We start from the raw sequence: 24,237 nt of genomic DNA, 5'->3' as shown, positions 1-24,237 counted from the left end.
TTATGTGGTTGGGAACCTAACAATCCTTGGCACGTAGTAACTCATTCAGTTTTGGTTAATTTCCATTCTTTTGATCCTTGAACTATTCTTGGACTCAACTATGTTTGCTGTTTCATTTGTTTGTTTATTGTTTTGGGCTGCTTATAAGAGAAACTCTAATTTTATAAAACAGGGAGTTTAGAGATGAGTCAGGCTTAGGGTTGGTTGGTTCTTACCCACGTTCTTGTAGGGATTAGAAGATGATCCTTTCCTCACTCATTGCAAGGTTCACAGTGGAAACTGTAGGGGAGGAAAGACTTCCCGTCTATTCTCTGAGCTCAATAATTGAGTCCATAAAATAAACAGACAACAGGCAGATTAACAGGAGAAATGTTATTCAAATTTATTAAGTGTACAGTGCATCACAGGAAAGAAAAGTGAGTTATCCCCAAGCCCAGTGAGGTCTGGAAGAATGTAATGGAGAGGAAGGAGGATATGGGCAACTAAGAGGAGAATTAGTGATTTTGTGGAAAGATAAATGGGCCCTCAGAAGAACAGTTTGTGACAAAGTTTTTCTGGGTATGACTTCCAGTCTCTTCTCCTGTGATAGGAATTAATCTTCCCTGATTGTAGAGATTCCCAGGGAGGGATTCATGACGATTGAGTTCCTTTGAAGGATCTGTCCTGAGGCAGGTAAGGGAAGTTCAGAGAAATCCCCTCCCTACATTTATTGTTCCCCAAGTTCCCTCTGTCAAACTAAAATGGCATAGTTTGGGTGGTATTTCCTGAACTCTTTCAAGACCCCTATAACAAAAGACCGATTAACAAGAGGAAAGCATGCAAATTTATTTAATATAAGTTTTACACGATATGGGAGACTTCATAAGGAAATGAAGACCCAAAGACCCAGGGAAAATTTGTATTTTTATGGATGGTCGTGCTGAAGTATGATTGGAGGCCAAAAGGGTATGCTCTAATGGTGATAAACTTGGGCGAACTTAGCAAGTCCTGTTTGTTCAGATTCTCTTCTTGGTGTCTCTGTGTAACTTTCCTTGCCTCCGAGTATAGGGCAGAATAGCTGTCACATGAAGGTTTACAGGGGATAAGGAAGGGAGAAAATCAGAAAGTGACCTTCTTAGGTTTTATGACCTGCTTCAGGACAGAACAGCGGTGGGCTGGCCTCTAGCATTGCAGGGGACGTTCTGAAGTTTCAGTGAAAGGGTTTTGGTTTTTTTTCCTGAAAAGAAGGGAAGAAGGAACATTATGTGACTCTATTCAATAAGAGTGGAAAGCTACCTACCTAAACGTTTTCTGAAAAGAAAGTACATTAGTGATTTACTAAAAAATAAAGACAAAGAAAACATTTCTAGAGTTCGAGAGAGCAGGTTACCAGCACGCATTGGTGGTTCAGTGGTAGAATTCTCGCCTGCCACGCGGGAGGCCCGGGTTCGATTCCCGGCCAATGCAAGTAGTGCTTTACATTTGCAACGCTTCCAAACATCTTCAAAGTACTACGTTTCAGAAGTTGCATATTTTCCTTCTTCGATTTTTGCTTACTTATATAGTCTGAGTACTTAATAGAGAGGTGGAAAGTCGTGTACCAGATGAAAGGGACAGACAGACAAACAACAGTCTGTTTCCTTACAGAAACATTGAGTTTGTTTTCTTTCAGAATATTTGGGATCAATGTACTGTGAACTCATTTTCTTCTTCTTTGTCATTCTCTCGTTTGAGACATGAGTAGAACCAATGGCTACTGAAGAAAAAAATCAAGTGTTCAAAACGTGTCAGCTTTTACAATATAACACAATAAAAGAGTTGTTTTAAAAGATTTTTCCCGAGTGAGCAGAGTGGCGCAGCGGAAGCGTGCTGGGCCCATAACCCAGAGGTCGATGGATCGAAACCATCCTCTGCTACGACTCTTTTTTTTTCTTACAAAACAAATGAAAAGCGACATCAAATGGAAGAATTGCACTCACATCCCCTTGAGACAAAAATAATGCACAAATTTGAAAGCAGCTTTCAATTAAGAAAGGTGAGGCGTTCCCAACAGAAGGTTGCAGTGGGGAAAAATATGTGAGGTGTGCCGTATCGAAAAACAGAACTAATATTAAACCCATTGACTGAAAGATCTCCATTTCTGCTTTCTATTCGTATTGCAAGCAAGAATGTAAATTTAGACTTGAAAGGAATCGTATATATAGCTAGCTAATTGCTGTTTTAGAGGTCCACTTAAAGGGAGTTGGGAGTATTTAAAATAACAAATCTGCCAACAATCTCTTCCTACGGCCCTGTTTTCTTCCTTAGCACCTACTACTATGTAGCACATGGGGTATTTTATTTATTTATTCATTTTGTATTTTCTCCTCCATGGGAAGTAAATTCACAAGGACGGGGATTTTCTTGTTTTGGCACTATGGTTACCATAGTATATAAAACACGGCCTGGCATGACCTGACACATCTTAGGAACTGGTGATTTGGTAAATATTAGATAAAAGCCACACTTTCTAAATCACCAAACTCCAGTATTCGATGTTATTCTTCACAGTCTTCTTTTACCTTTTAAAAAAATTACAGAAGAGTGCAAAAAGACCACAAGGAATTGATCTATTATTTAGCATTGTGACACATTCACTATAAATCTCTTTTATATAGAAAAACAAACAAAACAAAAAACAAAGAAAAAGAAAAACACAAAAGACTCAAAATGTAAGTACTCTTCAACTTCATCCCCAATCCTATTATCCACTTTTTCAGGGAAACTCTATCATGAATTCAATACTCATTTGTCCCCTTCCATTTCCACTCTTGCCTACATATAGGCCCATGGCATTGTAATTTCCATCTGAGATGAATTTTAAAACATGGCTCTCAGTAACAAACTTTTGAGTCTCACAGATCACCAGAGGCATATGTGATTTATCTAAAAGAAAAAAATTGACAAGAAATATGGAATATTTCTCTTTTCTCTTGGGTCCTATTTAAGAAATGGATTTTCAGTTTGTTTTTGAATATTGTGACAGACAAAACATCCTTTCAAAGTGGTGAATTCAGTTTTCCTTCCAATCTTCTGTAAGGCACTAACTCTTCTCTCTACATAGAGTTTCCTATTAGCAAGCATAAAAATGAAAAGGTAACAGCTATATAAACATATTCATTTTGAAACTGGTAAAGGGCCACAAAAAATGATTACATTGTATATGTTGAATATACAAATTGTCCTGATTTGAGCAGCACATTTTGCACACAGGTATGGATATTCAACATTATACCCCACAGATATGTACAATCAATTACATTTCAATAAATAAAAATAAAAAAATTTTAAAAAGTGCTAGACAAAAACTGAAAAACAAACAAACAAACAAACAAAATAAAACTCACTTCAAAAAGACCCAGAGACTATAGGGCCTAAAAGGATACTCTTTATATAATACGGCTTTTTCCAAGATTGAAACAAGTCTTGTCATATGTTACACTTGTTAGTAGTGATAGCTTCATGTGGCCTACATGCAGGACACTTATTTTTAGAAAGACTTTTTTTTGGTTGTCAAATGATCCTTTGTTAAAATGTTTTCCTTTGTGCTTCTTAACTAGTCGGGAATTCCACCACACCACTGGTTCTTTTTTTGGGGGTGGGGGGCTGGTGGACACAAGGATGCGAACTCTTCACCTTGGTGTTGCAACACTGCACTCCAGCCAACTGAGCTAACTGGCCAGCCCCTGCTGCATTACTGTTGATGTTACCTATGATGTCGTAAGGGTGGTGGCCAAGGACTAACCAGGTCTAATGCTGAAAGACTGGAAACGTGTAAAAGGTTGAAGCTAGAATTTTTCCTAATGTTGTCTTGAAACTATATCAGAAACTTTCATCAACCACATCCTGTAATACTGAGGACCAGATCACAGTTCCACCATGCAGCAAAGAAAGAAAAAACCAAAAAAACCCAAACAAACAAACAGGAAAATCAGACAATCCACAGAAAGTGGTGCTTATGGTAGCAAGGGCGGTGGCGGATGGAACTCAAGCCTTCTTATCCCTCAAAGTATTAGTCTTTAGTTGCCCACGTTACAGCTTTGGATTTGGGGTAAAAATTTCCAAACCTCAAAATTTCCTTCAGAGTCCCCAACTCTTTATGTGGAGCAATACTTCTCTGGCATCGGACTGTCTATCTGGTGAGGTTTGGAGGAGGAAAAGGGGACTGAGAGCAGCTTACCTTTGCCACCAACCTTCCTTTCCACATTCATCACCCAAAATCATTTGGTATTTTATTAGTTTTCCACTACTTAAATTCTATCTCTATTGAATTGTAACAGATCAATCTAACCAATCAAAGGCAATCCAAGATCCAAACCCCCATAGATCAGATGATCATGATGCTCTACCACATGGCACCCGATGCATCACTGAAAAGACACCCTGGGATCCCCTTTATCCACTTCCAAACCTTTGGTAATTTATTCTGACAACTCATACCTTTTTTATTAATAATCCCCTTCCTCCTTGTTACTTCTCCATGCCAAGTTTTCAGTCTTGGGCCTGCTTTTATCTCTACGTACTAAAAATACAGACCCTTCTAAGTGCTGGAGTGAGAAATCCCCTCCCTTGCAGCTGCAGAGGAACAGATCCTGTCAGTGGGCATCATAAAATGGACTGGATACTGATATTCTGTTGAAGGATTTTCAAAGACACCCAGACTTCAGAGATTGTCACTATGCCATGAAAGTTAACATTTGAATTCTTAAAGTCTGTAAATGGTTGTCTCTTAAAAAAATATGTTGTTCTAGTAATAAGACACAAATTGATGTCTTTGCTTTCCCTCAAGATCTTAATCTTTGTGATATTTCTTTGCTAAGTTAGAAGATGACTGATTCTATTCTCACATACAGGTGGAAATAAAGGAAAAATAAAATAAAATCAGTGATTCATTAAAAAGCTGATTTAGACAGAATTTGAGAGTGTGTGCCTAATTTAAACAGACAGTAGGAAATGGGGTGTTAAAAGAGACAAAATGGGTTCAGGAAACAAGGAAGGGCCATTTGCAGAAGGGATCCATGCTAGAAAGGGGAAAAGGTGGATTTCAGTGTGAGATTCTTGTCTCCTCTACCTTCCTCTTTCCTTTCATTCATTGTAAGACAGGAGAGAAGGGAACAATCACTAAAGAAATGGGAGAAAATTTTAGAGACAGGATCAAAGAAAAGTAGGTAGAGAAGAATGTAACACAAGACAAATGTGAGGTGATAGATATGTTGACTACTGTGACTGACCGGTTAGCTGAGTTGGTTAGAGCACAGCCTTGTAACACCAAGGTCACCAATTCAGATCCCTGCACTGGCCAGCTGCCACAAAAAAAAAAAAAAAAAAAATTAGATAAGTTAATTACCTTGATTTAATCATTCCACATTGTCTGCATACATCAAAACATCACATCATACCCCATAAATGCAGTTATAATTTTTCAATTAAAAATATATTAGTAAAAAAATAAGACAAATGTAACATAAGTAGAAAAAAGCAGGTTTTTTATCCCGATAGCTACTCAATTCACAATAAACCACTCCAAACTCCTTTTACCACCTTTACCCCCTTGAAGTTAGTGAGCTAAGAAATTTTAATTTTCCTTTTAGGTCTCTTCTTAGCTAGCAGAAAATAGCTCTTGAATGCCTGCTGTGTGTGAGACCCTGTGTTCTGCCCAGAGGGACCAAGTGAGGGTAGAATTATTTTCAGTTGAGGATTTAGAAAGCGGGAAGGCCTGGACATTTGAGCTGGGCCTTGGTGGCAGGGAGAGTAGGCTGAACAGCTTGTCATGGGTGCACATATCTTTGTTAATGTCCAGAAATCACCAGTTGTGAGATGAAGAGCTTGATGAAGTCAGCAGATATACTTTGGTGTTTAGTGTGCACCATCTTACACTTTCTTTATTAATTGCCAATATTGAAAATACAGAATATTTCATATTAAAATGCACATCTTCTTGAAAAATTGGGAGGCTCCCTGTCCTTGTGCCTGCATTGCTACAAGGGACAAGCTCGTGAAACTGCAATATACAGGTTTTGTGTTCTTCAGTTCTCTGCAGTTCCTGCAGGTCCCATGAGTTTCCATGTGTTTACTGGCTTTTATCAATGTGCTTCTGCCATGGTTATTTTTACAGCAGAATTAAGAGAACAGTGAAATATGTCTTAGTCCATATGTTTATCAAAACTGGAAAAATGAAATATACTGTCAGAAGTCTGTGTGTTTCAATAAAAATAGTAAAGGACACCTTTCTTTCTGAAAGAAAAGGGAGGAAATTTCTAGTAGTTTCTAATATCCAGTGAGGTTTGCTCCTATTTTCTGAGCATTTGACTTTTATCCCCTGGTATGGGGAAGATCCCAACTGTCAGTTTAGCTGTAGTTTAGGCTAGCGGTAAACATTTTATGACAATTTGGGATAGAAGGTTGGGATCAAAGCATGGAAAAAGGTCTTAAATGCTGCTATAGACTGAATTATGTTCCCCTAAAACTCATATGTAGATGTCCTAACCCCCAATGTGATTGTATTTGGAGATATGTCCTTTAAAGAGGTAATGAAGGGTAAATAAGATTGTAGGGGTGGGGCCTTAGTCTAATAGGACTAGTGTACTTATAAAAAGAGGAAGAGACATAGGGGTGAGCTTACACAGAAAAAAGGTGTAGGGACACAGCAAGATCTGCAAGCCCAGGGCACAGAGGCCTCTGGAGAAACAAAACCTGCTGACACCTTGATCTTGGACTTCTAACCTCCACAACTGTGAGAATATAAATGTTTTTTAAGCCACCCAATTCGTGGTATTTTATGTCAGCCCTGTTAAATTAATATAAGTGTTTTAATAGGATGTTTGGACATGCTTAGGCAGTAGAAACTGTCAAAGGAGGACTAAGAGACAAATGTTTAGAGAGGAATGAAAAAGTCTGCCTGCAAAGAAGGCAAGAGAGTCAGAGTTTGCATAATAAACTCACAAGTATTTCAAGAAAAACAAAACAAAACAAAATAAAAAAACAGAAAAAGAAAACCTGCAAAATAACAGAGGATACCTAGTTTACACTGTCATGTTCATGGTGGAAAAACTGCAACTTAGACACATGATTATCATGTTCCTAAGTCATGACATATGTTCAAACAGCAGCCTAGAAAAATCAGAGATATTTTCTTTCAGGTGCTCAGGTTTACAGGAAACATTCATGTGTTTATTATTTTGAGCACCAAAACTAGAGAGCACGATCCTATTATTTCTTGAATTTATTTTAGGGTACAGAGTTTTTTAAACCTATTTTTGTATTTTTTACTTTGGACTTCTCTGACCAGGCCACAAAACTCATCACGACTTGCTGGCCCTCCGTCACACTTTCTCTCCCACCCCAGGCGCACGCACCGGTGACTCTCGGAGAAACTTAAATCCTGCAGTTCCAAGCAGACAGAAAGGGTAACCCTGCCCTACCCCACCGACTGTCATTATAAAGCTGAAGTTAGGAAGGAAGCATTTCAGTTGCCGCTGGAAAATACAATGCCTTGCATTTGTGCTTCTGCTTTTGTTGCCACAAGATGGCAGAAGGTGCCGCAAGATATGTTCTGCTTGTTTTTTTTTTTTTTTTGGTTCTTTTTATTTTTAAAATTTAACTTAATTTTACTTCTCAAAATACATTGTACTTGATTTTCATGCCCCTTTACCCGTTCCTCTCCATTCCCCACCCCTTATCGTATCTGTGCACTTGGCTTAAATAGTTCAAGGGATTTTTGTGGTTATTCTGTCTTCTTCCCACCACCCTTTATTTGTTTGTGTTTATTTATTAATTTTTAGCTCCCACCAATAAGTGAGAACATGTGGTATTTCTCTTTCTGTGCCTGACTTGTTTCAGTTAAGATAATTTTCTATGCTTCTGCTCTTGTTGCCCCAGATGATCTCTCAAGGTCGAGGGCGGGAGAACCGGGGAGAGGAATCAATCTCGGAAAGAGAGAAGAGGAACAGAGGGGACGAATGTGACGCCGACAAGTTCAGGAACACGATAGAATTAAGGGACTGCTTTTCCACCAGATAAAGTAGCTTGTCGATGAGACTTGTCGTCAACCCCCAGACACTGAGCCTTAATGACAGGGCACAGGGTCTGGGAAAGAGAACCTGAGTTTAAGAAAGTGAACGACAAACCCGTGTATTTTGCAAGACCCGCTAACCTGTCGGCATGACTTCAGGGCTATTTGTTGCCTGTGACAAAGACATTTTGTCTGAGATAGAGACCCACCCACCCACAGCTTCAAGGGAAGTGACGACAGGGAAAGACAGGAAGGAAAACAAGGGGGTATTTTGAAAAATAAACGTAGAATACCAATAATTTACTGGAGTGAGGGGACGACGCAGTGACAGAGAATGTTAACGCTAAGAAATGCAAGGAAGAATTTAGGCACCGCTTAGACACGCGGGGAAGGGGAAATTGAAAGATTTTGGATCATGCCTGGAAAGTCTCCACTCCCTGGTATTGCTGGCTAGTAAATGCTTTTGGTTCACTTCTTACCTCTGTGGCCTTTTCTGGGGTCCACTTCTCTCTAAGCGTTGGGTTCTCCTCTTTTTGTCGCAGGATTCCTAATCATGGATTCTCAAATGCCAGCCTAAAAGCTGCCCCGTACCCCACAGAATCCTAGCATACCTCCCCCGCCAACGCAGCCTGATTAAACATTGCAAGGAAGCGGGGTTCAAGTTGCTGGGTTCCTGGTGCAACATTTTATCCTTAAGGAGCTTTCCCGACCTTTAGTGTTCCCGTTATGTTTTGAAACAAGTCGTTTTAACTCACCATAATCTTTGTGGCATCGGCAGGGCAGAAGTTACAGTGCTTATTCTCTAGAGTTTATGAGAAATGAAAACTGAGGAGTTTAACCTCGCCCAGTATCCGGCTGCAGAAAACTGTGAACAGTTAACTTAAAGCTTCTGTTTTCAAGAGCTTTTTGGAAATTAAAGACAATAATAACGCTTCTGGCTCTTGGTTCTACGACATTCCCGCATATAACAGAAAATTCATAATTTACTTTCCAAAGGGAACCTCTTTGAAAAGCACAACTACGATGACAAATTATCTGGTGAATTGCAGCCCTGGCGGGCTTTTCAAATTCTGCTGCTGCCCAGACAGGGGGGGCGCTACTTGCACTGAGAAAGTGTAACCAAGGGCGAACTTAGTAGCGGCAGAAAGCAAAACTGCGAGCCTCTTTTTCCGAAGGTGTCACAGAACTCATACATTTGCATGACGCTGCATCTATCTGCACACGCAGGAATAAGCGCGGAGATCTTACATTTTACCTTTTCCCAATTATTCCCCCCCTCCCCCCAAACGCGCCTTACTAAGAGAAACTAAGACTACAGGCAAATCACACCAGCAATTTCTCTGAAGCGTGGACAGCTCTGAAAAGAGCCGTTGGGGTGTGGGCAGCTGCGGGCTGGCTCACTTGGCGCTGGTGTACTTGGTGACGGCCTTGGTGCCCTCGGACACGGCGTGCTTGGCCAGCTCCCCGGGCAGCAGCAGGCGCACGGCCGTCTGGATCTCCCTGGAGGTGATGGTCGAGCGCTTGTTGTAATGCGCCAGCCGCGACGCCTCCCCCGCGATGCGCTCGAAGATGTCGTTCACGAAGGAGTTCATGATGCCCATGGCCTTGGACGAGATGCCGGTGTCGGGGTGGACCTGCTTCAGCACCTTGTACACGTACACGGAGTAGCTCTCCTTGCGGCTGCGCTTGCGCTTCTTGCCGTCCTTCTTCTGCGCCTTGGTCACCGCCTTCTTGGAGCCCTTCTTCGGGGCCGGAGCTGACTTGGCTGCTTCAGGCAGAGAAGAGAAGAGGACAAAAGGACTGAAGAAACAGGAAAGAATGAGGACCGGGAGGGTCGTGTCCTTTTTATTTACAATTCCATATGCAAATATAATTGTGTTAAGTCCTATATCTGATTGGAGGTTAGTCGAGATGACATCATATCAGCATTGTCCAATCAAACACTTATTATAAGGAGCCGTATTTGCTTTGTTTAAAACCAAGATGCAAGTTCAGCCAATAGCCCAGCTTCTTTTTCGCGCCCAGCAGAGGCTATAAAATGTGCGTATTTGCACTTTCTGTTTAGTTGTTTCTGGCCTAGGTAGTAGGTGACTCCATCATGTCTGGACGTGGCAAGCAAGGCGGCAAGGCTCGCGCCAAGGCCAAGACCCGCTCTTCCCGGGCCGGGCTGCAGTTCCCCGTGGGCCGTGTGCACCGCCTGCTCCGCAAGGGCAACTACGCCGAGCGGGTCGGAGCCGGCGCGCCGGTGTACCTGGCGGCGGTGCTGGAGTATCTGACGGCCGAGATCCTGGAGCTGGCGGGCAACGCGGCCCGCGACAACAAGAAGACGCGCATCATCCCGCGCCACCTGCAGCTGGCCATCCGCAACGACGAGGAGCTCAACAAGCTGCTGGGTAAAGTCACCATCGCTCAGGGCGGCGTCCTGCCCAACATCCAGGCCGTGCTGCTGCCCAAGAAGACCGAGAGTCACCACAAGGCCAAGGGAAAGTGAAGTCCGGATTCACGTTATGTTAAGCTTCTGATTAAAACCAAAGGCTCTTTTCAGAGCCACCCACCATGTCTGCGGAGGAGCTGAGCACCCTTTTCCAAACCTATCATGAAAACCTGGCTGAGTTAACTAGTTTTCCTCTCCACTTGAACAAGCATGTATTATCTCGAGTCTGTTCTTAGTTTGCTCAATTTATAGGATGATGAAACCACCCTCATTGTCCCTTCACAAACAACGACGTTGTGGGTCGTTAAAAAATGTTTTCTGGTGGCCATTTGCTCCAGTGAATAAGAACTTTTTTTTGCTGTTTTTCTGGGTCTTTATCAATAGCAGACCCTGAACGGGTCCCTTGATCAACTAAAACAGCCGTCCTAACTTAAATGCCGTTTTGGAGCTGCTCATTATTACAGGAAAAGCCCTAATTACCAACGTAAACCCATCATCAGTACACGCATGCTGATTAAGTACACGATTTACAAAATAGTTCAATCAGCCATTTCATTGCACCAAAATCAGTTAATGAAAATATCAGATACCATTCATTGCTATCATTTATCAAGCACATATCAAACTCCCTCTTTCCCACACCACTCTGGGCAAACCAAAGTTCTGGTGTTCCAGAGACCAACGTGCCACTGTATTTCTTTTCTTTTCTTTTTTTAAAAAGATGACCGGTAAGGGGATCTTAACCCTTGACTTGGTGTTGTCAGCACCACGCTCACCCAGTGAGCTAACCGGCCATCCCTACATGGGAACCGAACCCGTGGCCTTGGTGTTATCAGCACCACACTCTCCCGAGTGAGCCACGGGCTGGCCCCGCCACTGTATTTTTAAAGTTTTTCTTCTGGGTCTTGGTACGGTCATTAAAAGCAGATTTACTGAAGCAGTTATGAAACGAAACCTCTCCACTTTTTGGAGAGGCTCGCGAATACATTATTCTACTGTAATTTTTTTCACATTATCTGAAATGAAAATGCGTTTAAGTACAATTTCGGCTGACTTCCACAAATTACAGATCACATTTCCTTTACATTGGTTGAAAATAGTAACAAAGTTAACAGCAGGGAAAACAAAACAGTTCGGGGTGGCGGGTGGTAGGAACAAATGAAAATTAAAAACCAATCAGGTTACTCCTGCAACAGTCCTGACCAATCAGGATCAGGTCGTTAGTATAAATTCTGGTCGCGCCAGTAGTTCTCCAGTTGCTGGTTTTTCAAGGCACAAGGCTTTTGTCATGGCTCGCACGAAGCAGACGGCTCGCAAGTCCACCGGCGGCAAGGCGCCGCGCAAGCAGCTCGCCACCAAGGCAGCCCGCAAGAGCGCGCCGGCCACCGGCGGCGTCAAGAAGCCCCACCGCTACCGGCCCGGCACCGTGGCCCTGCGCGAGATCCGCCGCTACCAGAAGTCCACCGAGCTGCTGATCCGCAAGCTGCCGTTCCAGCGCCTGGTGCGCGAGATCGCGCAGGACTTCAAGACCGACCTGCGCTTCCAGAGCTCGGCCGTGATGGCGCTGCAGGAGGCCTGCGAGGCCTACCTGGTGGGGCTGTTTGAGGACACCAACCTGTGTGCCATCCACGCCAAGCGAGTGACTATCATGCCCAAGGACATCCAGCTAGCCCGCCGCATCCGTGGCGAGCGAGCATAAAGTGTCCAACTGGTGTGGGCTAGTTAGCTTTCACCTCCCAAAGGCTCTTTTCAGAGCCACTTATTTCCTCACCGAGAGTGGCTGTTACACGTCTTTGTTAAATGTCTTCTAAAATACAACCTTGAGGGGCCGGCCCGTGGCTCACTTGGGAGAGCGTGGTGCTAACAACACCCAAGTCAAGGGTAAAGGTCCCCTTACAGGTCATCTTTAAAAAAAAACAAAAAAAAAAAACCTTAAGGCAGAGCTATTGAAGGGGAAGGGGCAACAACAAGGTTTGCTCCAAGAACTGATTGATATTTTCCAATCATCTGAAAAATAGGAACACTCATACTCATTTAAGCACCTCATACATAGGCTGAGTTCATAATATTGTTTTTAAAGAAACGAAATCTCCCAATAACAGTCACTCGAAATTGATGTTCCTAGGCCACGTGGATCTTGGGCAATCCACATGTAAGGACTTGAGAGAAGGCATCTGCCAAACAGGAAGGGAATGTTGCCAACCAAGTAAATGGGATTCACAGCACTGGAAGTGGTGTTCTGTCTGGTTGGCTTTGTTTTCCTATGTATCTGCAGCAGTCAAAAAGGTGCCTTGCACATTGTTGACTGCTTCATAAGTTTGTCCATAAAGGTCCCAAGGATGTAGAGACAGTGTCTAAGTTGTCAGGCAACGCTGGTGTTTTGCCTAGGATTTAACAATGGTAGGCCTCAAACTATTTTCTTACCAAGAGAACATGCTAGTTGTTCAGAATAGAGCATCCTCGTTCTCATGAAAACTATTTCATTGTCCAGTAGTAACTCACCTTCTGGTAACCCTGTTGGATAAAGCTCTGAAACATTTACTCTCCTTTGCACCCATTCCAACATGGTGATGCTGTATAATTAGTGAATTGGCCCCTTGGTTTTTATTTGCCAGCTTCCAGAAGCCTGGTAATGCAGACATGTGCCTGAGAAGCAATCATGGATACCATGCCATCCAAATCTGGTTGCTGAACCCTGCAGGACAATCACCTGACATTTTACTAGTGACTTCACTGAACTAGAAGCCACAGTGAGACCATTTGGGGCAGTAATACCTCCTCCCCCAAGGGCTTTCCAATGACTCTATCCCTTACATGACAAGATACCCACATGTGTTAAACACTGGTTCCAAGAGACAAGATGTTCCCCCAAATCTGTGTGAACTTAAGTTCTAAAAGTGAAGTAAATTTTGCTCCATTTTCTTTTCCCATAGAATATACAAGTCATAGGGACAAATTTTGTTGAAAGAGCCTGACATATATCAGGTGCTTAATAAATTCTAATTGAATGAATATGTTTCTGATGTCCTATCTTTGAGACATGAGCTAGGTCCCACTCGTCTCAGGTAATCACTAAGTGCCCCCACCTTTTGCATTACACATTTCATCCCAGACACTTTTGGTCACCACTATTTTATTCCCATGGTGAGAAGATATAATACTGACAACAATTATATAAAGCTTTACAGTTTTTAAAGCATTTTCATGTATGTTTTTGTATATGAACTTGACAGTAGCCCCTGTGGTTAAGTGGGGCATACAAAACTCCCTTATTTTTCCATATGTACCAAAATAATAAGGGAAAATCTGGGCCAGTAGATGTCAGTTTAGCAATCTCTGGATGGAAAGGAGGAAATTTGGATAAACCTCCAGTGGCTGTAGGAAAATAAAAGATCAATAGTTAAAAAAAAAAGAAAGAAAGAAAGAAAGAAAAAGAGGAGAAAAAAGAAAAAGAAAGAGCTGAGCCAGAAGACCTGATTTCCTTTAAGGTAGAAGATGGAAGTTTGGTGGTTCTAATGTCTTCCAACTCAGCAAGGACATTACTGAGTCTTCTGAGATCGAATGTTTTAGGTGTACTATGGACTGGTAAGACAAAGACCATTTTTTATTTGAAGCTTTGTAGAGGATATTGACTGAGAAGTTATTAATGAGATAGAAATAAAGCATGTATTTATAGGACCAAAGTCCTTAGCATAGAAGGCAAAAGACTGTAGTTTAGGAGGCCAAAGCCTTTCGTATAGGGGGCCAAAGCCTAACCCTTTAGGAAAACATAGAAATGCTAAGATTGAGAAAGACCAGAAAACTCTCATAGGACTAAAGCCTTTGATGTAGAGAATTGAAGCAAAGCAAAAAGTGATTTTTCTGGGGGCCTTTGTCATTAGTTCAGTTAAACCTAGATGATGGGAAAGTATGTAAGCTAAAATCTTCAAGGATATTCTGCTAGTTAGTGCTTGGGGGACGTTCCACATCATGCCCTACGCTGTTTCTTTGAGTTTCTTGGGGAGTTAGGTGCTTTGGTGATTATCTCATTGTTTCTTTTTGTACGTCACATGGCTTAGTTTTATGACTCCTTTTGATGGTAAATTGCTTGAAATATTTTAAGTTACACTTGCTTTAATGAAGATTGTCATGTAGCCTGTTTGTTTATGTTTTCACTATAATTGATTAAGCATCTGTTTTTCTTCTGTAACTTTCTTGTCTTTACAATAAAAACTGAAGCAAAAACTGACTCGGGGCTGTGCCTGGGCTTTCCTCTCTTGAAGGACTTTCCTTGGTGCCATCCCTTTGGGCTTCTCACTGCTCTGAATACATAGGCTCTGAGTAGTCTTTTGTGTCTCTGTCACTCTGCACGAGGTGACAAAGCTTAAGTTTGAACATAGAAATAGTGGCTTCGGAAATGTCCAAAAATTCTTTGATACTCATCCCTTCTAAACATTGAGCCCAATTCTTCTCCACTTGAGTGTAGGCTGGATTTAGAGACTGGCTTCTAATGAATGGAATAAAACAAATGACATAAAGTCAAAGGGATTAAAGCTACTTTGGAGACTAGTTCATAATAGGTATTGTGCTTCATACTTGCTTTCTCTTGGAGACCCCAGTTGCCATGTTGGGAGGACACAGGCAGCCCTGTAAGGGAGCCTGCCTGGCAATACACTGAGGCCTTCTCCAACAGTCAGCAAAAACCTGCCAACAGCCATGTGACAGCCATCTCTGGCCTCAGTGAAGCCTCAGATGCCTGCGGCCTCCACTGACAGTGTGACTCTTCATTTCTTCAGAGACTCTGAGCCAGAGTCACACAGGTAAACTATGCTTGATTCTAGACCTCCAGAAAATTCATATGATAATAAATTTGTTGTTTTAAGCTGCTACGTTGGGGGGGGGGGTGTAAATTTTTTACATAACAATAAATAACTGATGTGATGGGAAAAACAAGAAGAGTTAGGAGTTATCCAATAGACTGTACTAGTCCAGATGAGATGATCACATCCCACAGTTCCACCCCTCACCACAGGGAAGTCTGGGCTCACAGGAACTTCTCTGTCATTGCCCATTATGAATCATTATTCTGTGACTGTCCTTTTTCCAGACCCCTCGCCCATCCATACTAATGTAGGGGAGGAAAAATATTTTCTTTCTACCCATCTTAAATTCATTGGCTGGGGTCCCTATCACAAAAAACAGATTAATGAGCAAAAAGCATGCAAATTTATTTAATACAAGTTTTATGTGAGACTAGAGTTTTCATCAGGAAATGAAGACCTGAAGAAGCAGTTAAACCCAAGTGTTTTTATGCTAGGCTTCATGAAGAGTGGAGAGTCATGAAGAAATGCGTCTGAGGAGTAAACCTAGCAAGGCCTTCTAGGGGCCAAGGGAAGACATCCCTTCAAACCCTTGAAGGTTCTTTGAAAAATCACCTGATAAACACAGATTAATATAAAGAACAGGCATAACAAATTTTATTATATCATAGTTTTATGTGACACAGAACCCAAATATACAGAGGAAATTGCCCATATTCATGCTTAGATTCTATGAAGCAGGCACTGTGTAGAAATGTGATTGGGCAAGAGAAGTATGATCTAATGTTAATAGACTGAGTGGGGAAACCAGCAAGGCTTGTCTGTTCAGATTCCTCTTGGCCTCTCCGTTTAGCATTCATTCCTCCAGGATATGGGGCAGGACCCTTTCTGGAATGGGGGGTCTTATAACCTACAGTCAGATAAGGTAGGTCAGGGAATTTCTTTATGGCCAGCTCCAGGACAGAAAGGGGGTGTCAGGGTGGGGGGTGGGGGGTGCTGATTAGTGTATATCTATGGTCTGCCTTAGGGAAGAGGGATTCTAGTTTCTATGGCTTGCCTCAGGGGAGAATAAAACTGAGAAACAGAAGGCCAGGAGAAGGTCAGAGGAAAACTTGGCTTTTGAGGCTGCTTCTGAGGCCTTCAGTTTTGGATATTCCTTTCTGGTCCTGAACAGCCTGTTCATATTCCTCTCTGTGTTCCTTTGTCTTTGGAGATAAGGACGCTCCTTTTTTCTGAGTATAGGGAGGGCATTTCCTACATGAGGGTTTTATAATCTGTTTCAAGGGAAGGTCAGAAAATAATTCTTAGGTTTCATGGCCTACTTTAGGGGAAGATCAGAAAGTCCTTCCTGCACATATTGTTTATCAAATTCCTTCAGCTTAAAGTGTTTAACATGCCCAGGTGCCATACTTTGGGGTAGCATGTCCTGAACCCCATGCTAACAATTAATTAGATTATATGTTATTTTAGATGCCATTTTCCCTAACTATGAAACAGGTACTTTCCATTCCTCAAGAGATTGCTTTAAAGGTTAAATGGGGGTATATATGATAGTGCCTTAGACAGTGCCCCAGAGAACACATTAGGTGTTCAGTAAATACTTATTGAACCTCATTTTATCTCTGAATCTTGGTTTGGAGTGCCCCTCACAGAATTGGAGAAATACACCGAAATCTTCTAATAAGACTGGATTGAGGAGATACTCCAGTCATTGTTTAGATTTGGGAAACAATTCAATTTGATCAGTAATACATAAGCAAGTTGTTCCAATGATGTCACTTCTGCTCTCAACCAATCTCAATTCTTTGTTGATTTCTGTTAGTTTCTGTTTTACAAGGTAAAATTTCCCAAACTTCTCTTCCAATTCTGGACACTATGCGGAGCACAGGAAACTTCTCTGTCTAGGAGGCAGAGAAGATGTTGAAACAATTAAATAAGAACAAATACTTTCAAAACTGCTTCCCCCTCCCAGAAGTGTTGAAGCCCTGAGAAGATGGATATAAAACAGGACAACAAGCAAAGTCACCAAAAATTCATCATAAATGAAGTTTAAGGAGATTTCCACTCCACCATGGGGTCTGCTGACAAGAGTATTTTCTAATGATGTGGTTCTCATTATGAAAGAGGTTCTAAAATGCAGAAACTGGATTTTCAAAATGCATCTTTGCTGAGAATAACAGGGTTTCTAATCTGTACAAAATTAGAAATATACTTTTTGAGGTGGAAACTGGTAGGAGCTGCATTACATTCTTCATTTACATAAATGGGCTGAAAGAGCATTTACAGGAATGATAGTTCTGTATAAGAAAATATGCTTTAAAAAAAAAAGAAAATATGCTTTTAGTGTATTAGTTTATCTTTAAGAAAAAATTGTCAGTTTTTAAATCAAGACACTGTAATGGCTAACACTTATATGAAGAATTTTTAAAATTTCATTTGTAACTGGAGAAATGCAAATCAAAACAATAATGAAATACTTCATAACACCCATCAGATCAGCAAAATCAGAAATCTGGGTGTCTTAGTCTACCTGGGTTGCTATAACAGAATATTATAAACTAGCTATCTTACAAACAAACATTTATTTCTCACAGTTCTGGAGGCTGAGAAGTCTGGTGAGGGCCACTTCCTTCTTGCTGTGTCCTCACATGTTGGAAGGAGCAAGGTAGATATTTTGGGCCTTTTTCATAAGAGCACTAATTTCATTCACGAGAGCCCCACCCTCATGACTTAATCACCTCCCAAAGCCCCCATCTCCTATTACCATCACATTGGGGATGAAGTTTCAACATATAAATTTGGAGAGGACACAAACATTCAGTCCATAGCACTGGGTATAAACGAGTGTTGGAGGGGAAGTGGAGAAACTTATACTTTCATGAGGTGGTTTACTGATGATGGTTTTGTATAAGGCCTTTTGGAGGACATCTAACCATCCCTACTCTGTCCAGGACTATGCCCTAAGGACATTCTCCTACAGACTCATAATGACACAGAATAAGGCTAGGCTTAAGAACCAAACGGACTCCACTTTCCCTGCAGAGGACATTTTGTTACATTTCCACTCCTCAGTCATGAGACCCCCAGGGCACGATTACCCCATGGCCCACCCCGATAAAATAAACTGAGATAAGAGGGGAACAGATATTTGAGTTGCAAAACTCCTCCCCAAGGCTTGTTTACTGTAATTGTAAAAATTAAAGTGCAGATTAAACTTAAGATCCCTTTAAGAATTCGCACATGTGCACAAAACTTAAAGGTGACTGCTACAATGACCCTCCTGGACTGACAATAATGAACACCACCACCATCTTGGACCTACTGAACAAGGGCAAGGACCAAAGCCCTAACTGAGCATGCACCCATGGTGCAACCAAGAAGAACAGAATGAACCACCTCCAGAGGTGCAGAATGTTGATGCTTGGCCTGCACCCCTTAACCTCTTTCTGTATAAAAGACCCTGAACAGCTCCCCTCGGAGGCTAGTTTTCCTGTGTATCTCCTCTTTTAATAAAGTGTTGCTTGGGCCGGCCCGTGGCTCACTCGGGAGAGTGTGGTGCTGAGAACACCAAGGTCCCAGGTTCGGATCCCATATAGGGATGGCCGGTTCGCTCACTGGCTGAGCGTGGTGCTCACAACACCAAGTCAAGGGTTAAGATCCCCTTACCGGTCATCTTTAAAAAAATAAATAAATAAATAAATAAAGTGTTGCTTGCTTTACTGCCGGGTACACTGTTCATTTCTATGGCCTTGGGACCCAAGAGCCTAATTTGGTAACAATAAGAGGACATATCAAGAATATTCATCAAAGTTGTATATATGATAATGGGATGGTAGAGATAATTTATAGGAATGAATAAGGGTTAAATGCTAAGGAGGGCTCTCTTTTTTTCTGAGCTCAACATACAAGTAAATGTCAGAAACAAGAGCTGAGCCAAGGCTCAGTCAACCTTGTTGCTGTCACTCAGTTCATAACCTGGGCAGAATTGTCAAACTTTACTCCCGAATAACCTGTAATGACCACCAAAACCAAAGGCATCAAGTGTGAGTACCTTTTAAAGAACCTGAGTTGCAAAACACCAGTCTGCTTTAGAAGTACACAAGCTAAGAACTGTGTTCTTCACCTCTGTTGCTGTTCTGAAGCTAGGAGGGTGAGAAAGCAAGGTGGAGGAGAGTGTGAAGACCATCTCCTTCACCTTCATTCTTGCTCTCTCAACATCTGACTCTGGAGATGTTAGCAAGGTAAAGTGAGTAGGAGAGAATTAGAATTTCTGGCAACTATTGTTTGAAATGTTTGAGGTATGAAAACCAGCTAAATCAAGAGCTTAGAAGGAAATATAAAGCCCATCATTTGTCACGTGTATAAGGCCAGATTATGCCACCCCAAAATATGCCTCTTTAGCACAAGGGCTACTTTGAGAAACAGCGGACACAGGAAAAACACTAAAAACAGGGCAAAACCTTCCCTTTGGCAACAAACAAACTTATATTTATTATGAAAATTTCCCTTTGTAAAGGTGTCCTCTTCTGCCATACCAGAAGAGGAGAGTGAGTCCCAGAGTCAATTTTTGTCACCAGAGATGATTTGAATCCGCACTACAAACTTTACTAGACACCCTTATCTTCCATTAGTTTATCTCATACGTTCGCCTTCCCACAATTTATCCCCCTTGGAAATGGTATAGAAGCCCTCAGGTCTATCTGCATCTTTCGGCTTTCACTCCTTTTCTGCAAAAGCTCCCATACGCGTATGAAAAAACATTTCCCCTCTGTTAATTGTCTTTTGTCAGTTTAATTTGTAGGACCCAGACACTAAGACTAAGAGTTTAGAGAAAAAATTTATCATCTAATTTTCTTCACCCCATAAAGGGACACTCATAAGGTTTCTCAGTGTTTCAAGATTTCATTGTTACTGAACACAAGTCAGGCTACTCACGCCCTCCAGGAGGAAAGAAAACAAATGACTCAGAAGTCAAATGGTTGCTGTTATAGGCAGGCAGTGTTTTCAGTTGAAGGAGATGGTTGCCTATCCTATCTCAAAGGCTTATATTTACTAAGGGGTTTTTAGAAAGGGGTAGAAGGAATGGAAAGTGGGAAGTAAAAAGCAGGAGGGAAGGGATGTGAAGTACAAGGGCTCTATGTCTAGGAGTCAGGTGCAAGGTCTTGTCAAGGCCTCATCTGGTTTCTGTTCTCATGTATTGCTGTTATATCAAGGCCCTGCAGGACTTTGATTTGCTCCAGAGTGGAATCAGCTTCTTTGCAAAGTTTTCCTGCAGCTTTGCAGAGCTCTGACTGACTTGCTAGTGCCCAGGGTCAGCTTCCAGATATTTGGCCTTGATCACTTCTTAAAATCCTGTAGTCTCAAAGAACTATTAGTTTTTCAAAGTACCGATAAGCTTTTCGGTCCTGTTTTTTTCTATTTAGCAATCAAGATAAGAAAGTAAGGGGATGGGAAGAAAGAGAGGAGAGAAAAATAACTGTTCTTTAAAAAATCCCTCTCCCCCACTCCCCCGGACCAGGCTGTTTTAGGTCCCAACATGGCTTCAGCTCTGCTCATTCCAACATTACCTTGAAAAATTTCATCCTAAAATAAAATATTTAAGAACAGTTGCAATTTAATGAGGAAGAACGCTGCCTGGCTTTTATATAGTTGCAAGGGAAGAAGAGTGCTGAGATTGCTCCACCAGAAGATACAGGAGTTACACCTTCAGGGTTACACACCTGGCTTTCACTATTAACAGGGAGAGAAAAAGGCAAGCCTAGAAGCTCGACGGGAGATGGAATAACTAATAAGAGATGGGTATGTTTTGCATGTACAGTAATCAGAGTTTATAATGCACTTGGAGAGACTGTCCTAGAATAAAATTAGATATTTGTTTAAGGAGTAAATAAACACTTTTGGAACGTACAAGGTAAACATTATTGAAGCTCAGGAAAAGAGAAGGACGAATGTCGGCCTGAAAAAACTGTTGAAGTTGAAGCACTTTTTCTTTCTTTCTTTTTTTTTTCTAGAATAAAGTCATCCCGGTCTCTGCATTCTGCAATTTATTTGTGAATTTAAGAAACAGGGTTCTGCATGTGGTTGATTTCCTAGTTCATCAGAGAAGAGGAGGGAACAGGAGGGTGCTCTGAGCGGCATTTTCACCCGCTCGAGGACTCCGGGGTAAAAGCCGCCCTTCTGCAATAGCTTACTGAAGTGTTTCTAAGCAGGATGAAGAAAATATTAAAGTCACTTCTTCCCCCAATGTAGCAGCCAGCCAAGAAAGGGAAAGGGAAATAAAGGAAGGCGACACGAAGAATAAGTAAGGGAAAGGGTAGAGGATTAAATGTGAGAAGGCAAGGAACCCCACCTTGAAGCTGGAACCAGGCGGTCAGCCGCTTCTCAGGCTGATTACATCGAGATAATACAGGAAGCGCTTTGCGTACGGGACGGTTTCACAAATGCCCGAAATGACTGCGACCACCTCTCTTGTGATGAGCCACTCGATTCCAACAGTCACAAGGCACTAGTGCGATCCATGTTACATGGAGACTGAGAAAAAACAGACTGCAAGGCCTGACACAAACAAAGGAATGGCCTTGCAGCGGTGGGCAGCGTAAAGCACCAGAGAAGAAGGACTGAGTAATTTTTAATTAGGCATCTTTTAAGAATCTGTAATTTCAGTACCGCCCTTTCCATTCTTTCCTGAAAACGTGGGCAGGGCTCCAAGTCTGGGAACTGATTGAGCAAATACCGCTGGCATACAGAGTTCTCAATCAGGTCCGACTTAGCACTATATAAAATGCTGCCAGTAATGTTGAACTTGCTACGTTTCTTGGAGCTGCAGACATGTCTGGTCGTGGTAAGGGCGGTAAGGGCCTGGGGAAGGGCGGCGCTAAGCGCCACCGCAAGGTCCTGCGCGACAACATCCAGGGCATCACCAAGCCCGCCATCCGGCGCCTGGCCCGCCGCGGCGGTGTTAAGCGCATCTCCGGCCTCATCTACGAGGAGACCCGCGGGGTCCTCAAGGTGTTCCTGGAGAATGTGATCCGCGACGCCGTCACCTACACGGAGCACGCCAAGCGCAAGACTGTCACCGCCATGGACGTGGTCTACGCGCTCAAGCGCCAGGGTCGCACCCTCTACGGCTTCGGGGGCTAGAATTAGAATCTCACATCTTCTCATTCCTCAAAGGCCCTTTTCAGGGCCGCTCACAAAACCTGTGAAAGAGTTGTAGGCATTTTCTAAAACTTTGGGAAGTTCATCAGTTTGGGCGGCCTCACATAACGTGTAACAAGAGGTGTGGCCATACAGTGGAAGTTTAGTGCATTTGAGTGTCCTAAGCATTAACTATCGTAGCGGTTGAAAGTGGTAGGTTCGGTGGCCAAATCTTACGCCTCGTTTGAAGGTTGTGAAACAGCCGGGCTCACTCTGTATCGATAACTTTCCCCTTAGAACGGTAAGGGCTGTGTAGTTAGCGTAGTATGGTCCGTTACCTTAAAAAACACTTTACACTAAAAGTTGGTCGACCCTTAACAAATTCTAAGGCTATTTTCTTTTCTATTTTTTTTTGGGGGGGGAGGCAGCTGTCCGGTTTGGGACACGAATCCTTGACCTGCTGTCATCAGCACCACGCTCTACGCAGTCTTAGGCTATTCTTAAGCATATTGGAGTTGCACATGGCTCGAATTTCAAACCATCTCAATTCCTTTATTTGCAAATACCTTAGTCTCAGTTCCCTTTCATGTTTTTCAATAAATTTTATTTTGGGAATAATCCAATTATGACTTACTTAAAGTAGTGCAAAATACTTTCAGATCCCCAGGTAGACATTTTTCTTAGAATCTTTATGCCTGGAAAATCTTTTTCAAAGGCAGTAAGATGATTTCTTTATACATTTCTTAAAGACTGAAGTAGAGGCAGAAAATGTTTCCCTTTCATTAGGGGATTAAACAGCAACCAATCCCGTGGGCCAGACAGGGAGGGGTAACAGTCTACTGTCCAATCAGAACACGAGGGTCGCTATAAATGCTGGGATAACCGGCTCGTTTCTCCATCTGCTGTTGAGTAGTTAGGTTTGCTTAACTATGGCCCGCACGAAGCAGACGGCTCGCAAGTCCACCGGCGGCAAGGCGCCGCGCAAGCAGCTCGCCACCAAGGCAGCCCGCAAGAGCGCGCCGGCCACCGGCGGCGTCAAGAAGCCCCACCGCTACCGGCCCGGCACCGTGGCCCTGCGCGAGATCCGCCGCTACCAGAAGTCCACCGAGCTGCTGATCCGCAAGCTGCCGTTCCAGCGCCTGGTGCGCGAGATCGCGCAGGACTTCAAGACCGACCTGCGCTTCCAGAGCTCGGCCGTGATGGCGCTGCAGGAGGCCTGCGAGGCCTACCTGGTGGGGCTGTTTGAGGACACCAACCTGTGTGCCATCCACGCCAAGCGCGTCACCATCATGCCTAAGGACATCCAGCTCGCTCGCCGCATCCGCGGAGAGAGGGCGTAAACTTAGTGGTGCAAGGTGTACCCCATTCCCAAAGGCTCTTTTCAGAGCCCCTCAGTTGTCACCAAAAGATAGCTGTTAACCTTTAACCATTTAAAAGCAGGGTGAGCGAACAAGGTGACTATTGGGGGGGGGGGGGTGTCAAGAATTTACCAACTCCGCGTGCTGGAAAATTGAACTACAGACTAGTAAGAGTTGGCTGTACTAGCCCAAATGTCACGCACAGAACCTGCTCCTACTTAGCAGTAAAGAGCTCTTGCGAGATACCATTCTGAAAAATGATGAAATCATCTTAGAAACTAACACACCCTTGGGTACTCCAAGTGAGTGAAGAAGGACTTTACAATGGTAAAGTAGTTCTGTGGGCGGTAGTATAGTTTGTATATGTTATAGTTTTATTCCAGCACTTGTACTTTGTAATGTGCTTTTTGCTTACATGACTGACACAAAACAGGACAAGCACTATTATGAGCGCTGAGAAAAAAGTTATCTTTCCTGTTT

The 24,237-nt window shown here is 42.6% G+C and overlaps 4 protein-coding genes and 2 non-coding genes across 6 annotated transcripts in view; 5 read left to right on the top strand and 1 right to left on the bottom strand.

Annotated features, from left to right (window-relative positions):
- LOC134377893 (zinc finger protein 184) overlaps positions 1-24,237 on the top strand; it is a 944,311-nt gene that overhangs the window by 477,158 nt on the left and 442,916 nt on the right. The window lies entirely within an intron of this gene.
- On the top strand, positions 1,376-1,446 carry TRNAG-GCC (transfer RNA glycine (anticodon GCC)). The gene has a single exon. It is a non-coding gene; the product is annotated as a tRNA-Gly (tRNA).
- TRNAM-CAU (transfer RNA methionine (anticodon CAU)) lies at positions 1,824-1,895 on the top strand. Its single transcript has one exon. It is a non-coding gene; the product is annotated as a tRNA-Met (tRNA).
- Positions 9,420-10,126, bottom strand: LOC134378131 (histone H2B type 1-K-like). The gene is made up of 2 exons (XM_063097111.1): positions 10,122-10,126; positions 9,420-9,829 (listed from the first exon to the last, which is right to left on the bottom strand). The coding sequence occupies exons 1-2, from the start codon at positions 10,124-10,126 to the stop codon at positions 9,427-9,429; spliced, it is 408 nt and encodes a 135-aa protein (XP_062953181.1). The 3' UTR covers positions 9,420-9,426.
- Positions 10,128-23,739, top strand: LOC134378130 (uncharacterized). Its single transcript, XM_063097110.1, has 6 exons — positions 10,128-10,385; positions 11,743-12,152; positions 21,356-21,424; positions 22,054-22,397; positions 23,059-23,066; positions 23,317-23,739. Exons 1-6 carry the CDS (start codon positions 10,128-10,130, stop codon positions 23,737-23,739), a joined length of 1,512 nt encoding a protein of 503 aa, XP_062953180.1.
- Positions 22,091-22,402, top strand: LOC134377952 (histone H4). The gene has a single exon (XM_063096770.1). The coding sequence runs from the start codon at positions 22,091-22,093 to the stop codon at positions 22,400-22,402; it is 312 nt and encodes a 103-aa protein (XP_062952840.1).

This window comes from Cynocephalus volans, chromosome 5, assembly GCF_027409185.1.
Source record: "Cynocephalus volans isolate mCynVol1 chromosome 5, mCynVol1.pri, whole genome shotgun sequence".
NCBI lineage: Eukaryota > Metazoa > Chordata > Mammalia > Dermoptera > Cynocephalidae > Cynocephalus > Cynocephalus volans.
The sequence above is the reverse complement of the archived record's forward strand: the minus strand, read 5'-3'. Positions and strand labels throughout refer to the sequence as shown.